Raw genomic sequence first — 18159 nt, forward strand, 5'->3', positions numbered from 1 at the left:
TGGGGTATCTGAAGCTGGCTCGTAACCCGAATTTTAGCTCGCAACTCAAAGCAAAAAATCGGCCGAGAGACGGCTCATATCTCGAAAAACTCGTTAGTCGGGACACTTGTAAGTCAAGGCCCCACTGTATTGATGTCCTAAGACCTCCCCTAAACACCCAGCCTTTAAAAATCCCTCAAAATGAGAAAGTCCCGACTCACACTCTCCCTCCCAGGAGCATGCCTGCACCCTCCCCCCCTCCTTCTTTCCTTACAGAGGTACATCTCCTAACCTCTAAGGGACCCTACAAGGCTTGCAACCAGGGCAGCAATGGGCAGTGGCAGTTCATCCTGGGCAAACCCCCTGAACCTGTCCCCTGGCCCCCTTTCTCTGACTTCTTAGTGAGCCAACGCAGACCAGCCTGGGCTCATTTCCCCAGCCCTTCCATGTGTCCCTGTCCCCAGCTTTTATAAACGTCCTCTAAAACTCACTTGGACTCATGTTGTGAAACTTTTCCTGTACGAAATAAAACCCCCACACTACTGCTGGCCCTAGGCATACACTCAGGGCCAGACATGTTTCCAGTAGCATGGTGCTCTGGGCTGGGAAACCTAGTTTGGGGTTTAGACCCCAGACTTCTCAGGGGGAACCCCCTGCAGCTAAGATATCCCTCCGGAACTTCAGCTGCTGACTGTGGGAGCCCCGCCAGCCCTCTCATGCCTCCACACTTCCTATCAGTCTGGATGTGGCCTCCTATTTAAGTAGTTGGTTATAAGGCGTCTTTCTCCTTCTTTCCTTTCTCCTTCATTCCTTTCTCCTTCCTTCCTTCCTTCCTTCCTTCCTTCCTTTCTTTCTTTCTTTCTTTCTTTCTTTCTTTCTTTCTTTCTTTCTTTCTTTCTTTCTTTCTTTCTTTCTTTCTTTCTTTCTTTCTTCCTAACCTTGGTGTAGCAAGACTATGCTCTAACTAACTCAGCTACCCTGCCAGGACCAGATGACGTGAATTTGAAAGCAGGAAGAATTTTCACAGAGGCAATAGGGAACAATAAGAGCATCCAAAAGCAGACCAAGTTTGTGAAGCAGAAATTTATTTCTGTTTAAAAATGCTCTAGACTTTAAAAAGGCCCCAAAGCCCAAAGGTGTCCAGGTTTAATTTAAGATCATCCTGACTTGGTGTCCTTCCGTTTCTCCTTTTGTGAGGCACGAATTTGATCCTTGTTAATGAGACACCTCAGTAATTCTAGTTGGATCGTGACGACATCTTGTGACTCCCAGTATCTGTGATAAATGGCCATCAGGTTATGAACGATGAGAAATGTAAGACCAGAAATAATCATGAGACGTCTGCAGATTCTACTGGAATATTCTTTCTGAATTATTCTTTGCAACCAGGCCCAGTGGTGATCAGTTTGGTAAGGGAGATCATGATGAGTGTCACCTGCAAAGGCTGGTATTAAATGCAGCTCTTTCAGAAAGAAACCAGCAAACGCCCTTCAAGATGAAACACCTCTAAGGCTTCTTTCCAGCTCGTCTTCAGATGGTTATTCAGGATGGTTTTCTATATTTCAGTTGTAATTCCAGTTTGGTCCTAGGAGGTCAGGGTAGCTTCCACCTAATCTGCCGCCATCTTGGACTCACCAACACCTTTTTATTTTTAAATATTACCTGTGATTTAACTGGCACATTATAAGGAAAACATTGTGGGACAAAAACAGGAAAGCTTTGGCTTATATTTACCATTTGTGAATAAATTTAAAGTTGGCTATTTTTTTCAGTGGATAGTATCTATGTTTTCTGCTAAAGTTTAAAGTACCAGACAAGGCACAATTTATCCTTGCACATTATAGGGTTAAAAACTATCTTCATTGTGTCAGTGGTTCATTTTTTTTATGGTAATCATCTATCTTACTTTAAGCTTTAGTAATCTGATAATTTACATTATGTAGAGAAAATATACCATTAGGCTATGTGAATAGGGTTTTCTGTTGGTTAATCTATTATAAATGGTAAAAGTCATTTATATAGAGCCATATTGTACTGAAAGTCAGTCCCTTCTCATTGATTATCAATGGCATTCTGCACAAATTCCAGGGTAAAGTTCCTTTATAAGTACTTTTTGAACACACTGCAAACAATTCATTTGGCGGTATTTTAAACAATAGGTATTTACCCATTTTGCAGTTGGCATGATGCTGCATGTTTCACAGTGATATTTTAAAAACTTATTTAATCTAACAACAGAATCTCTGTGGTGCTTTTTCCACATAGTGCACAAAAGCATGAGACAAAGCAAATGAAATAGGTACAAGAGCTGTTAGATGAATAAGAGTGCAATTATCATCCATTTGAAAATAGTTGCCATACTGTTCATATAACATTAATTTTTGTCAATAATAAAATACATTTTCCAAAATAGTACATACATGTCTCAGGACTATATAATGAGCAATAACATGGGGAAAAATTAACCTGATTTAACATAGAGTCAACATTAAAGCAAATATACACCTTTCATTCAACTCTTGACATTTCAATCACCTCTTAGATACTTAAAGTTTTCATTTACAAAAAACAGCAAATTCTTAAGAACACTTCAAACTTTTCCCAGTAAAAGATTAAAACTGGAGATATAAACTATAAGGCTAAAAAAATCCACCTAAATATTTAGAAAGCTATATTTATATTCATAGTTTTCCTAGAAGGCTGAATTGTTTAATGTTAACATGTAAGTCTGTTTACTTAGTGTAGGAAATCATATCAGCAATTTTACTGGGTGCTGGGTTAACTACATTTGGATGTTTCTATTTCACATCCCACTCAGTGACTATAATTCCTTTTGCTGATATTTTCTTAGTGCTTAAACAATTGGATTTGAATGAACTAAAACTTGAGACACATCTTCAAGATAAAGACTTATGGTTTTAATTTGTTTGCTAAGCTTTGAGTTTAGATCTTCTAACTAAATTTATTTTTATTGGATTAATTATCTTACCTCTGATGAAATGGTATTATATCACTTTTATCATATCCAATAATTATATTTGGTCTGGCCTATACACATGATCAGTGACTTGGACCATAAATAAGTTAGGTTCACTTTTCCTTGTTCATTACTTAGTGACATGTTTCTGGTGGAATTATTTGAATAATTGCCTTAATTCTTTGCTTTGCAGGTTGAGACTTTCATTTAACATACAGAAGACCTTTAAAGAAAGAATTTTCTAGAATGCTTTTCAAACTCGGAGGAAGTTCTAACACTGATTTCAGTCAATCTAAACAGGGCCTATGAGATGAAACAAGTAGCCACAAGCTGTCAAAATGAATTTACTTTCCAATTAAATTTCTAACAGCGATTGGACATAAAGCAGGCATGTTGTTCACATACATGGGATTTGCTTTAAAACAGCAGAATACCTTTATTTAAAGGTCATTTAAGACTTGGCTATGTCACCTTACGTTTTATCATTGGTCATTTGTGAACTGGGAACTTAAGTAACTTAAAGATAAATTTTAAAAATAGCCATAGAACAATATCATGCAATCAGAATGGATTGAGATCTGAAAATGTCAGATAATCCAACAGGTTATTTCAGGGTATTTTTGAGCAAATACATGAAATATACTGAAATTTTTCAATAAATGTAATACTATATTATAATTAACAAAGGTAAATATTCTATTAGTAGTTTTATATTTTAGTGTAGTATTAATTCTATAGGACTTTAAAATTTTTGTAAGTTTGTATACTTTGACATATAATGTTATGTGTGAAATCTAAATTTATATATAGCTTTTGTTTTTTTTAAGTTTAATTGGTTTGACTTGTAATTTTTATATACTAATCGAAACTAAAATGCAACTTCTTATCTAACTTTAACAATTTTTCAAGGATTATACAAAAGCACATAACAACGCTTAAAAATAATTTTGACTATTTTCATAAAAAGTTAGTTTATAATTTACATCAATCTGAACTCTGAGTGAAACAGTAAGTCATGTAATTTCACATTTAGTTGCCTAGATTTTCAGGGTTCTTAAAGAACTGAAAAGTTAAGGTTTATCTCTAGAATCATGGTCTTTATTAAAGTGTTATTAGTGCATCCTAGTTCAGAGAAACCTTGAGAAATCAGAGGTCCTACAGCGGGATTCTGTGCAATGCACACACGAAAGCTTTATTCTCTAGAAAGGGGTCATCTGTGATCACAATTCTATCTGAGTCAATACTTCTGACACTTCCAGACTCTTCCTTAACTAGAAACTAAACTTGGAAAAGTGTCATTTTGTCTTTGGGTGATATAAGCCATAATAAATTGCCCCGAGATGTCATTTCTTTCTTGTGCTTTATCACTGTGAACACAGAGAGGTATCATTTTAGTAAACGAGGAAAAGGTAACAGAAAAAGAGAAGGGATTACAAACTTGCTTTTTAGGAAAATGAATTACCTGATCCCCTTTTTGTAAATTGTCAGGATTCCAGTTCGTTTGCCCCTTCTACAGAGGCGCTCTCCTTGCCGTAGTAAAAACAGGCACTGAATTTCCTATAAATCTATTGACAGTCCTCTACATGGGAAATATAGTCCTCTACATTTCTAAAGCAGATAACCTCCATGGCATGATTTCTGTTTCAGGTTATATACTATTTACCTAGAAGAAAATGATGCCTCTCGCTTTAAAGATGTATTTAGGTGCTTTTAAAAGTAGATATTTAACCTTAAAAGCTGTTATAGCCCTGGCCAGTGTGGCTCAGCTGGTTGGAGCATTCTCCTGTGCACTGTGCACCAAAGGGTCGCGGGTTTAATTCCAGGTCAGTGCACATATCCAGGTTGCAGGTTTGATGCCCGGTTGGGGCATGTATGGGAGGCAGCCGATCTCTCTCTCTCTCTTTCTCTCTCAAAAAACAAACAAACAAAAGCCCACACAAACAAACAAAAAATGTATAATTTTCTTACTAGCTGATACTGACTGAAATCATTTCACATTTTCACATGAAATAAATCTGGAGGAGCTGCAGTAAGACAGTGGTTATCAGCAGCTCACGGCCTAAGCAGCCAGTGCTTTTTGAAGGCTTCTGATACTAAGTCTCAAAGCTACTCTAACAAAACTCCCGACACCATAAAACAATGTATATTCCCCCTACCCCCATGTTTTTCTTTTTTCTTTTTTGTTAAATAAAGTGCTTTTAAAAAAAAAAAAAACAATGTATGTAGAAATCCTTTTGTTCAAAGAGGTTTCGCGTACGGTGTAAAGAACATCATTTTCAATCCCCTTTATTCAAATATCCACTAATGTATGTCTGGGCTAACTAATTTTACTGGAGGGACATGAACATGTGTAAAAAGAAAACTCTTAAAACAGAAACTTTCAGTGCCAATGGCTGTTAATACCAGTTTTTATTTTTAAAAATATTTTTGAAAAGTGATTACTTTTCAGTCTGGGATTGAAGCCACACCCTATATAATAAAAGCATAGTATGCAAATTGTCCCCTTGACTGGGAGTTGTTTGGGAGTTCGACCAGGGGGTGGGGCCGGCCGGGGGAAGGGAGGGAGTACCTGGCCGGCAGCCGGCAGCCGCTAGGGACCCAGCAGTGCACAGATTTCGTGTACTGGGCCTCTAGTTCTCTATATAAAAGTTTTGTTTATGCTGGTTGGGAGGAAAGAATAGCCTAGCTTAGGGACAGTATTTGCATAAAGAAAGCCGTGAGATAAGCCTCTTCAGTGACACCATTCCTATTCAGCAGGTGTGGAGTCCCTCTGGAGAAAATCTTGCATGCCAATGGTAGCAGCCGTGCACAAATTTCGTGTACTGGGCCTCTAGTTCTCTATATAAAAGTTTTGTTTATGCTGGTTGGGAGGAAAGAATAGCCTAGCTTAGGGACAGTATTTGCATAAAGAAAGCCGTGAGATAAGCCTCTTCAGTGACACCATTCCTATTCAGCAGGTGTGGAGTCCCTCTGGAGAAAATCTTGCATGCCAATGGTAAGCCTTTTTACTATAATGAAAACAGACGCATGAAATTTTGGAGGAAGCAAGCCATTCTTCTCCCAGCAGGATTGAAAGTTTAGGAGAATACCATAGGGAAGGAGTTCAAATTCTCAATAGGACCAAAGGAAGCTAAGGGTGCACATAGGAATAAGATGTTTCCAAAAGCTTCAGAGTTGTGCTAATTCAGCATAAAATGCTGCTCTTCAAGTACTGGACCTTTATCTGTAACTCATCACTATCATAGTTCTTTTCTTCTTTGCTTTTTCTATATCTTTTGGATTTTTTTTTTGTTTTTGTTAACATCTACTCCTTCAGTTTTAGGTACAAGCACTCTTACAAACTGAACAATAATGAGTGTACTTAGGACAGGAATGATCAGTCATTTTTAGCCAATACATTATGTTGATAGATTACTGATTTTTCTCTTTAATAGAGCATTTATTAATTCTTTATTTGTCCAAGCAAGAAGATGAATCCATATTTTAAAGCCTTAGCATGTGTGACTGATACATATGTGTATATACATACATTTTAAATATAATTCTTTAAAAAATACTGATAGCCCGTGGTGCTATGATATAAAGCATCTGAAAAACATTGGTTATTTGAAAATGTCATATTTGGTATACTTCTAGTGTCCAATACTGTAATACAGAGAAGGCAGATGAAGCACAGTCTGTAAGTGACAAATTCTCAGAATATGCCTGCTGGGTCATGTTGTGATGAAAAAACTTGGAATGATTAGTGAAAACTGACATGGAAACTCATAAAAAAATCAGAAGCAAGTAAAAATATTGAAGTTTTCTGATGGCCTTACTCTATTCATTCAGGACAGCTATCATGTCAGACCAGGTAATATTTGTCATGGATTACTTTTTTCATTATACTCCCACTGGTAGATCTGATAGTGGTATATTAGATGTACTGAGTAGATATTCAGATACCTGATGAACAAATGCGATTGTTGAGTAAATTAGTGTTATAGAAAAATTCACATAGGAGGCACTTGAGTGGCATGTTAGAAACGGATACTTGGTAAGAGCAAAGTGGAAAAGAACAAGCAACATTTAGTTACATTAAAGGTATTTTTACTTATTAACACTGAATGTCTCCAGATATATTAGGATGCTCCTCAGGTAGGTCATAAAAATGATAAATGCCATGATTAAAAACCTCTGCCTGCTTTTCGCATTTAAAGTCTCTTTTCAACAGATAGTGATAAACTTTCACATTCAGATTTGGTCATTTTCTTTTTCTTTTTGTTAATCCTTACCTGTGGATATTTTTTCCATTGATTTTCGAGAGAGTGGAAGGGAGGGAGGAAGTAGAGAGAGAGAGAGAGAGAGAGAGAGAGATTGATATGAAACATACATCAATTGGTTGCCTCCCATACGTACCCCGACTGGGCAAGGGATCGAACCTGCAACCCAGGTACGTGCCCTTGACTGGAATCAAACCCACAACCCTTTGGTCTATGGGCTGACGCTGTAACCACTGACCCAAACTGGCCAGGGCCAGAGTTAATCATTTTCTTTCTTTAAAAAAAATTTTTTTTTAATTGATTTCAGAGAGGAAAGGGGGGAGAGAGAGAGAGAGATAGAAACATCAATGATGAGAGAGAATCACTGATCAGCTGCCTCCTGCACGCCCCCCACTGGGGACTGAGCCTGCTACTGGGGCACGTGTCCTTGACCTGAATCAAACCTGGGGCCCTCCAGTCCACAGCTGGAGCTCTATTCATTGAGCCAAACCAGTTAGGGCCAGAGTTGATCATTTTCATTCTTCTCAACATATTTGGGGGAAAGAAATGAAGAAACCTGCATAACTGGTCACATTAATGGTATACAGTTGGATGATACTATTCTTCAGATCCACAAATTAACTTACTTGATAGTTGATAAATTACTAATGCCCAGTGTTTTCCAGTATCTTTTTTCAGTGTCCCTTTGAACTTTAGTAGGATTTTGTATTTAACCTAATTTAATTGAGAAACAAAGTAAATGATTGCAAAGTCCAGGTTTTAATGTCTTCTACATCTGTTGTCTCTGAAATTAGCCATTTCTGTTTAATATTGAAAATCCATTGACAGTAATGTTAAGTAGAAAAAAATGAAGTGAGTGTAACAGAGGAATTGACAGGATGTTGGCATTTGTCTTTACCTCTGGATTTTGAACCATGAGTATGTTCGTTTATACTTTAATCAAATATGCAAGCATCTCTAATGCATTTTTCACAGCAAATTTGAAAGTCATAGTAGTAAGATTTTAAAATCATTTTAAGTGTCCACCACATTTGAAAAGTATTATAGCTGAACAATAATATTTAAAAGTAATTTGAAGTGGTTCACAGATGATATTTTATTTACTATAATGTTTAAGTTATAATTAATGGAAATAGTAACTATAAGAATAAAAATAGATCTTAAGTTTTATAGAATTTGGAAACTTGCTTTTAAGAGCTATTTAATTATAGCAAAGTTTCTGTTGTATATGTTTTAAACCATACCATTCGGCACATGAAAGTGCAGTGGTTGTCCTGGTATTGCATAGTAAGAAGGGCACCTTCCCTCAGAAGCAAAGTATGGAGCAGGGTGATAAAAGCAAGTCACATTGTCTGTATTGGGTAGAATATTCTGTTCTCCTAGTACTTTCAAAGTCATTAGGGTGATCATATTGATTGTCTGCATTCGTTTATTAGCCACGAGGCAAACGGTGCTTTCATTTATAACTCTACGCAAGGTCATAAGGTAGTCATACTTGCTCTTTTCTTCATCTGTGAAATGGCTGTGGAGGTACGATGCAATCTTCTTTTGCTGTTCTACTATATCAGGAAAATCAATGAAAAATCTAGAACATATGCAATGTTCCAGGGATGTGATTTCCGCTTCACAAGCTGGCTTGAAGTCGTGAACCAGCAAGTTGCTGTACTTCAGAAGGCACCGCCTCTAATCTCTTCAGGTTTTCTGATAGATATAAGCTTGCATTGCAAATGTGTTATTGCTTCTTGGAACGCTCCATACATGCTTTCAACTTCCACAACAGGATAAGATTCTTGGGTGAGCTTAGCTTTTTTTTCCACTGTAGAAGTCTAACAGGGAATCCAAAAGAATTTGAAAGGAATCTACACTGAACTCAAACTGTCGTCTGAGCGAATTCACAAACTTTAGCTCTACATTCTTCCCAGTGTCATTTGAAAGAGACATGAGACTCCAACGATCGTGCTTATTGCAAACTTGGACCATCTTCTGCACGTATGCCTCTTTCATGGTCTTTAGGGTGATCTGTTCCTTCTTTACACCTTGTGGTAAAAATTCAAGTAGACAACCTAGAACTGCATCCTTAACAACCTGGAATTCTTGATTATTTGATAGTTCAACAAGAAAAATAACATCCAGATCCTTATAGCTGATTCCATTGTGGCTTGCAAGTATGTAACTTGCAGTGGAACCATTCAGTCGGGTATCGTTAACAATAATTCCTTGCTCTATCAGTTGATCTTTCACAACACGAATAATACACTTTGGTTTTACCTCCAGTGTGGGGAAATTTCCCCTTCCATGAATTGGAATTACTTCATCTAGCACTTGGTCCAGTATTATAACTTGACCCCAAGTGAGATTGCTGACTCCAATTTCAGACATTGTGTAGTGTTAGTAAGTCAACTAGAAAGCAAGCAAAATATTGAGAAGAAATATTAGCATCTTGAAATCAGTGTTATACCCAAAGTTTTAAAAAAGTTAAAAATAGACTTACCCTCAACATAAATCAAACTAATACTAGGAAGTAAATTATCAATTGTGATTAAATATGTAAGTGAAATAAAATCACTTTGACTAAGTCAAAATTATTAGATTCATTGGTGTATGCAAACAGACATTCTCATGAATTTGTTAGAATTATAATTATTTTTATGTAAAATGGCGGCCTTTCTCAATCTTTATTCATGTAAATACTATAACAATTATATTTGGTGTTATAAATTGTGCTCATGAGATAATCATGTCATTGAGGTTTATTGTCATGGATTTAAAGTGAGATCAGGCCTTAGCTGGTTTCTCAGTGGTTAGAGTGTCAGCCCTCGAAACAAAGGGTTGCAGGTTCAATTCTCAGTTAAAGGCACATGCCTCAGTTGCAGCTTCGATCCCTAGCCCCAGCTGGAGCCCGTGCCAGAGGCAACCAATCCATGTGTCTCTCTCACAAAGATGTCTCTCTCTCTCTCTCTCTCTCTCTCTCCCTCCCTTCCACTCTCTCTAGAAATTAATTTAAAAAATCCTCAGGTGAGGATAAAATTACATCAAATTTTTAAAAATAAAGTGAGATCAAGATAGCATGTCTGGCCCAGCTGCTGTGGCTCAGTTGGTTGAGCATTGTCCTTTGAACCAGGAGGTCACAGTTCAATTCCCAGCACATGCCCTAGTTGCAGGTTCAGTCCCCAGTAGGGGGTGTGCAGGAGGCAGCTGATTAATGTTCCACTCTGGTCAATGGTTCTGTCTCTCCCTCTCCCTTCCTCCCTCTGAAATTAATAAAATCATTAAAAAAATAGATGTCTGTGTGTTAGACCCAACTGACTGAATGTCAAAATGGTCAAAAGCAATATATATCTTTAACCCAAAAGCATTAGAGAATTCATTATATAAATATGTATGTATATATATTGCACAGAAAAATGAAAATTAGAATTTTTAAAAATAGCCTTAAGAAAAAGCCTAATTATGAAAATAAATATGTGATACACACATTATTATCTGTGATAATAGATTTGTGGCACACACACAAACACATATACACATATAGACATATATGAATACAGAAATATAATGAAATACATTTTGCAATGGAATAAATATGTGATTTATATTGATCTGGAATCTATACACACCACCAACATGCTCACCTATATTAACAGATAATTAAGATCTGAGGGTAATTTATGCTTCTTTGGCACAGCTACTATTCATTTTCACATAACGTACAACATCAATACAATGTTGTAAATACAAATTTTAAATATGGCATTAAAACAATAAGACTTCATGTGTGGATTATGGCTCAGCATTTAACTGTTATAGCTCATATAGCAGAATCAAATACTTATATCAAAGACAAAAACATTACAAAACTTATTAGGAAATTTAATTTGAATTGCTAAATCCAAAAGCATGGCTAAATATAAACTGAGGATGACTGTCATATTAACAATGGGAAGACTACAACAAACCCATCCACATTGCTTATGTGTATGTTTTGGGTATAGTACAGTTCTGAGTTACTGATAGTGTGTATATTGAGGATGAAATATAAAGCTATATTTTTATGGACTGAAAGCCCAGATTCAAGGCAGAAATCCTTCAATAATATTCCACATAAACACAAACATAAGCATAAAATCTGAAATCCCAAGTTATCCTTCTCCAAATGTGGAGATCAGCAGTAGTTTAGTATTTGGCAGAGCATACACATCTTGTTCTGACTCTCTGCCTTCTCCCAATTTATCCTTAAAGCTATCACTTTTTCCATCCGGCTCAACCAAAATTACTATACCTATAATGTATCCGACTAGAGTAAACACTGAAATCGAAACACAGTGGTTTCCATTATTCAATTGGATAAATTCACTAGGAATGCAAGGCAAAGCAAGAGAGTTGACAAGATTTCACAAAGTACTGCAAATAGATGTTTCTATAATAAGTTATAATTGTTCTCCCTGCTATCATCTTGTGATCCTTCTGACTATGGGAAGAAAAAGTTAGCAACTGTTTTCATATTTGTATTAATATGAGAATGACTACAGGCCTGATGCACGAAATTCATGCAAGAGTAGGCCTTCATCACAGCCCTGGCTGCCTCTCGGCCCCGCGGAAAAGAAAAAGTTAGCAACTGTTTTCATATTTGTATTCATATTAGAATGATATTTTCAAAGAGAATGAGAAAGACTTAAAACTTACATTGGAGGGATTATTTTCAAGGATGTAATGTCGTTGAAATAATGAGATAATTCAGTGGATCCTTCAGTGACAATAGGAATCTTCTTATCACTAAATAAAGTAATGAATCAGTCAGGAAAACTGCAGCGAGCAAAAAAGCAACAATAGAGTTCTTTGATAAATATCATATACAAATATACAAGTAATATGACGACCCCTGGCCAGTAGTCCTACAAATTATACAGAGGGAGAGAGGGATGGAGGGAAAAAGGGAGGACGTAAGGGAAAAGTAAGGGAAGAGGGGGGAAAGGGGGAGAGAGAGAGAGAGCGAGAGAGAGCCCGTAAACATAGATTTTTGAGTCCTGCTTCCAGAATTTCTCATTCAGGTCAGCGGTAGGCCTGAATATTTGCATTTATACCAACTTGCCAGGTGATGCTGATGATGCTGGTTAGGGACCACTATTCTACCCTGGCCAGTGTGGTTTAGTGGTTGAGCGTCGACCTATGTATGAACTAGGAGGTTATGGTTTGATTCCCTGTCAGGGTACATGCCTAGTTGCTGGCTTTGAGGGCTTGGTCCCTGGTAGAGAGTGTGCAGGAGGCAGCTGATCAATGATTCTCTCTCATCATTGATGTTTCTATCTCTCCCTCTCCCTTACTCTCTGAAATCAATAAAAATATTTTTTTAATTAAAAAGAAACACCACTACTCTAGAGAAAAACTGAAAAACAATCTTTGCATGTATACCAGCTTCCCATGTATGCTGCTGACGCTGATTAGGGAACCACACTTTAAGAACCACTACTCTAAAAAAAAACACAACTGAAAAAGAAAAAGCCCAAATAGCCGTACCTGGTCCCTCTTAATTTGGCTATGTCTATTTTATTTAAAGTATTACATTGAATATTGTAGATAATTATAATCAAAGTGAATGTTTTTTCTTTACATTTTAATAATCTAGTATTATTTTCTCAACTAAAAATTAAAGCTAATAGAAAGTCTATAAAATTTGTATCAGGATTCTAAAATACAAGTCTAACTATACATCATAAATGATTGTACATATAGATAGATACACATATACCTACATTTAGATAAACAGACAAAAACAGACTTTGATCACAATGTATTTTTCTAACTCTAAATTCAACAATACATAAACATTCATGTGGGAGCGGCACATTGGTTGCCTCCTGCAGAGAAATCTTATCACTTTCTTCCCATTCTGCTCCAGCGCCCATACTTACACTTGCTTGTGTGTGCGTGTGTTTTTCTCTGTGTTGCTGCGATATTGCTTGTTGATTTTAAGCGCTAAAAGTGTGCACTGTTCTGAGGAAATCGTCTTCCAACTCTTCAGTGTAGCCCAGTCCCTTACAGGGAAATGTGAGAGCTCCTGGCAGCACCGCCTCCTTCCTTTTCCCCTCCGCTCCTTCAGTGGCTGGTGGGGGTTGATAGTTACAAGAGTTCAACAGCCACCACGTCAGGCTTCTTCTGCTTCTGATGCGCCCCATGCAAAGAGCTGCTGCTGCTCCAAACTGCAACCAACCCCAGAGAGGGGAGCTGGCCCGAGAGAACTCCCGGTCCCTTTGGAGGGAGCGACCGGGTGGAACACCATGGAGAAGACTCCGGAGTGCGGGAGGCTTCTGGGCAAGCTGGGAGCTAAACTGCCTCTTGAGACCACAGCCCCATCCCCTCTGCACTGGAAAACATCAACAATGAGAGAATCATTGATTGGTTGCCTCCCGTACGCCCCCCACTGGGGACCATGCCCACAACCCAGGCATGTGCCCTTGACCGGAATCGAACCCGGGACCCTTCAGTTCACAGGCCGACGCTCTATCCACTGAGCCAAACCCGCTCAGGCTGGCTATGTCTATTTTAATTAAAGTATTACATTGAATATTGTAGATAATTATAATCGAAGTGAATGTTTTTTCTTTACATTTTAATAATCCAGTATTATTTTCTCAACTAAAAATTAAAGCTAATAGAAAGTCTATAAAATTTGTATCAGGATTCAAAAATACAAGTCTAACTATACATCATAAATGATTGTACATATAGATAGATACACATATACCTACATTTAGATAAACAGACAAAAACAGACTTTGATCACAATGTATTTTTCTAACTCTAAATTCAACAATACATAAACATTCATGTGGGAGCGGCACATTGGTTGCCTCCTGCAGAGAAATCTTATCACTTTCTTCCCATTCTGCTCCAGCGCCCATACTTACACTTGCTTGTGTGTGTGTGTGTTTTTCTCTGTGTTGCTACGATATTGCTTGTTGATTTTAAGCGCTAAAAGTGTGCACTGTTCTGAGGAAATCGTCTTCCAACTCTTCAGTGTAGCCCAGTCCCTTCTGGTGAAATGTGAGAGCTCCTGGCAGCACCGCCTCCTTCCTTTTCCCCTCCGCTCCTTCAGTGGCTGGTGGGGGTTGATAGTTACAAGAGTTCAACAGCCACCACGTCAGGCTTCTTCTGCTTCTGATGCGCCCCATGCAAAGAGCTGCTGCTGCTCCAAACTGCAACCAACCCCAGAGAGGGGAGCTGGCCCGAGAGAACTCCCGGTCCCTTTGGAGGGAGCGACCGGGTGGAACACCATGGAGAAGACTCCGGAGTGCGGGAGGCTTCTGGGCAAGCTGGGAGCTAAACTGCCTCTTGAGACCACAGCCCCATCCCCTCTGCACTGGACCCTGTTCCGCTCGCCAGGACTCTCACAATATACAGTGGGGCCTTGACTTACTAGTTTAATTCGTTCTGAGACCGAGCTCGTTAAGGAGCTCGTTAAGGAGCTCGTTAACTCAAATTACTCTGTCAACTCAATGCAAAAAATGGGCGGAGAGACAGCTGGTATCTCAAAAAACTCGTTAGTCAGGACACTCGTAAGTCAAGGCCCCACTGTACTCAGTGACCAGGGGAGCATTCCCCAAGTCCTTCCAGAGCTCTTATCCTTCGGTGGGTAACCCTGTCAACACTCAAGGGATCAAGGATTTTCTGGAGGCTGAAGAGGACTTTGGAATTATAGTCAACAGCACATGCAACTTTCACAGGGTTCATGAACAATATTGGAAGAAGCAGAAAAGTAGAAACTCACCAGAATGCTCCAGGAAACGCCTCGGCTTTCAAATACTTATATACTTGTTAGCTTCTCCCCTCACTGAACCCCGTCAGCCATAAGAATGCACTTTATGAACCGCTGCTCTCTTCCAGTCCGTCCATCCGGGGAAGGAGCAACCTGGAAGGGGGCTGGGTGTGTCGCTAGAGGGAGGCTCTGGAGGGAGCCTGCGGCAGGCACACAGAGAAAGGGGAGGGTGGTCAGAGAGACAGTCAGGGCGAAACGTGTATTCATTAAAACAGCCTGGTACTAGCATAAGAACAGGCATATAGATCAATGGGACAGAACAGAGAGCCCAGGAACCAACCCACACCTTGATGGTCAGTTGATATTGGACAAAGGAGGCAAGAGCACACAATGGGGTAAAGATAGTCTCTTCAATAAATGGTGTTGGGAAAATTGGACAGATACATGCAAAAAATGAAGCCAAACCAAGAACGTATACCGTACACAAGAATAAATTAAAAACGGATAAAAGCCTTAAGTGTGAGTCATAAAACCATAAAAATCCTAGAAGAAAACATATACAGCAAAATCTTAGACTTCTCTCGAAGCTGTATTTTTGCTTATATGTCTCCTATAGCAAGGGAAATAAAGGAAAAGATAAACAAATGGGACTACATCAAACTGAAAAGCTCTGCACAATAAAAGAAACCATCAACACAATGAAAAGGGAAGGACACTGTATGGGAGAACATATTCACCATCGATTCATCTGATAAGGGGTAACTCTCCAAAATATGGAAACAACTTATACAACTCATCCCCAGAAGATAAATAATCCGATTTAAAAATGGGCAAAGGGCCTAAATAAACACTTCTCCAAAGAGGACATTCAGATGGCCAATAGACCATCTGAAAAAATGAAAATATTCAACCTCACTAGTCATCAGAGGTGCAAATTAAAACCACAATGATTTATCACCTCACACCTGCCGGCAGGCACACAGAGAAAGGGGAGGGGGGTCAGAGAGACAGTCAGGGCGAAACGTGTATTCATTAAAACAGCCTGGTACTAGCATAAGAACAGGCATATAGATCAATGGGACAGAACAGAGAGCCCAGGAACCAACCCACACCTTGATGGTCAGTTGATATTTGACAAAGGAGGTAAGAGCACACAATGGGGTAAAGATAGTCTCTTCAGTAAATGGTGTTGGGAAAATTGGACAGATACATGCAAAAAATGAAGCCAAACCAAGAACTCAGTGACCAGGTGAGCATTCCCCAAGTCATTCCAGAGCTCTTATCCTTCGGTGGGTAACCCTGTCAACACTCAAGGGATCAAGGATTTTCTGGAGGCTGAAGAGGACTTTGGAATTATAGTCAACAGCACATGCAACTTTCACAGGGTTCATGAACAATATTGGAAGAAGCAGAAAAGTAGAAACTCACCAGAATGCTCCAGGAAACGCCTCGGCTTTCAAATACTTATATACTTGTTAGCTTCTCCCCTCACTGAACCCCGTCAGCCATAAGAATGCACTTTATGAACCGCTGCTCTCTTCCAGTCCGTCCATCCGGGGAAGGAGCAACCTGGAAGGGGGCTGGGTGTGTCGCTAGAGGGAGGCTCTGGAGGGAGCCTGCGGCAGGCACACAGAGAAAGGGGAGGGTGGTCAGAGAGACAGTCAGGGCGAAACGTGTATTCATTAAAACAGCCTGGTACTAGCATAAGAACAGGCATATAGATCAATGGGACAGAACAGAGAGCCCAGGAACCAACCCACACCTTGATGGTCAGTTGATATTGGACAAAGGAGGCAAGAGCACACAATGGGGTAAAGACAATGGGGTGATAGTCTCTTCAGTAAATGGTGTTGGGAAAATTGGACAGATACATGCAAAAAATGAAGCCAAACCAAGAACGTATAACATACACAAGAATAAATTAAAAATGGATAAAAGCCTTAAGTGCAAGTCATAAAACCATATGCTTATATGTCTCCTATGGCAAGGGAAATAAAGGAAAAGATAAACAAATGGGACTACATCAAACTGAAAAGCTCTGCACAATAAAAGAAACCATCAACACAATGAAAAGGGAAGGACACTGTATGGGAGAACATATTCACCATCGATTCATCTGATAAGGGGTAACTCTCCAAAATATGGAAACAACTTATACAACTCATCCCCAGAAGATAAATAATCCGATTTAAAAATGGGCAAAGGGCCTAAATAAACACTTCTCCAAAGAGGACATTCAGATGGCCAATAGACCATCTGAAAAAATGAAAATATTCAACCTCACTAGTCATCAGAGGTGCAAATTAAAACCACAATGATTTATCACCTCACACCTGCCAGAATGGCTACCATCAACAAATCAACAAACAAGTGCTGGTGAGGTTGTGGAGAAAAGGGAACCCTACCATAAGAATGCACTTTATGAACCGCTGCTCTCTTCCAGTCCGTCCATCCGGGGAAGGAGCAACCTGGAAGGGGGCTGGGCGTGTCGCTAGAGGGAGGCTCTGGAGGGAGCCTGTGGCAGGCACACAGAGAAAGGGGAGGGTGGTCAGAGAGACAGTCAGGGAGAAACGTGTATTCATTAAAACAGCCTGGTACTAGCATAAGAACAGGCATATAGATCAATGGGACAGAACAGAGAGCCCAGGAACCAACCCACACCTTGATGGTCAGTTGATATTTGACAAAGGAGGTAAGAGCACACAATGGGGTAAAGATAGTCTCTTCAGTAAATGGTGTTGGGAAAATTGGACAGATACATGCAAAAAATGAAGCCAAACCAAGAACGTATAACATACACAAGAATAAATTAAAAATGGATAAAAGCCTTAAGTGCAAGTCATAAAACCATATGCTTATATGTCTCCTATGGCAAGGGAAATAAAGGAAAAGATAAACAAATGGGACTACATCAAACTGAAAAGCTCTGCACAATAAAAGAAACCATCAACACAATGAAAAGGGAAGGACACTGTATGGGAGAACATATTCACCATCGATTCATCTGATAAGGGGTAACTCTCCAAAATATGGAAACAACTTATACAACTCATCACCAGAAGATAAATAATCCAATTTTAAAATGGGCAAAGGGCCTACATAAACACTCCTCCAAAGAGGACATTCGGGTGGCCAATAGACCATCTGAAAAAAATAAAAAAATATTCAACCTCATTAATCATCAGAGG

General features: G+C 38.9%; 2 protein-coding genes and 1 pseudogene across 2 annotated transcripts in view; 1 reads left to right on the forward strand and 2 right to left on the reverse strand.

The window, feature by feature from the left end:
- The window catches only part of LOC102255141, a 4813-nt pseudogene extending 2639 nt beyond the window's left edge, over positions 1-2174 (reverse strand).
- Positions 1-3516, forward strand: part of ZNF2 (zinc finger protein 2) — a 49098-nt gene extending 45582 nt beyond the window's left edge. The window contains exon 6 of the mRNA XM_005860481.2: positions 3150-3516. Coding sequence (XP_005860543.2) covers positions 3150-3154 — 5 coding nt within the window. The 3' untranslated portion in view covers positions 3155-3516. The remainder of the gene's footprint in view (positions 1-3149) is intronic.
- A 4935-nt stretch (positions 3517-8451) lies between these two features.
- LOC102255446 (protein FAM46D-like) lies at positions 8452-9705 on the reverse strand. The gene is given in 3 exon segments (XM_014534973.1): positions 8452-8894; positions 8897-9032; positions 9034-9705. Coding segments are annotated over 3 exon segments (1143 nt in total). The 5' UTR covers positions 9598-9705.
- Positions 9706-18159: the final 8454 nt, after the last annotated feature.

The sequence above is a fragment of the Myotis brandtii genome, unplaced genomic scaffold (assembly GCF_000412655.1).
Source record: "Myotis brandtii unplaced genomic scaffold, ASM41265v1 scaffold1347, whole genome shotgun sequence".
NCBI lineage: Eukaryota > Metazoa > Chordata > Mammalia > Chiroptera > Vespertilionidae > Myotis > Myotis brandtii.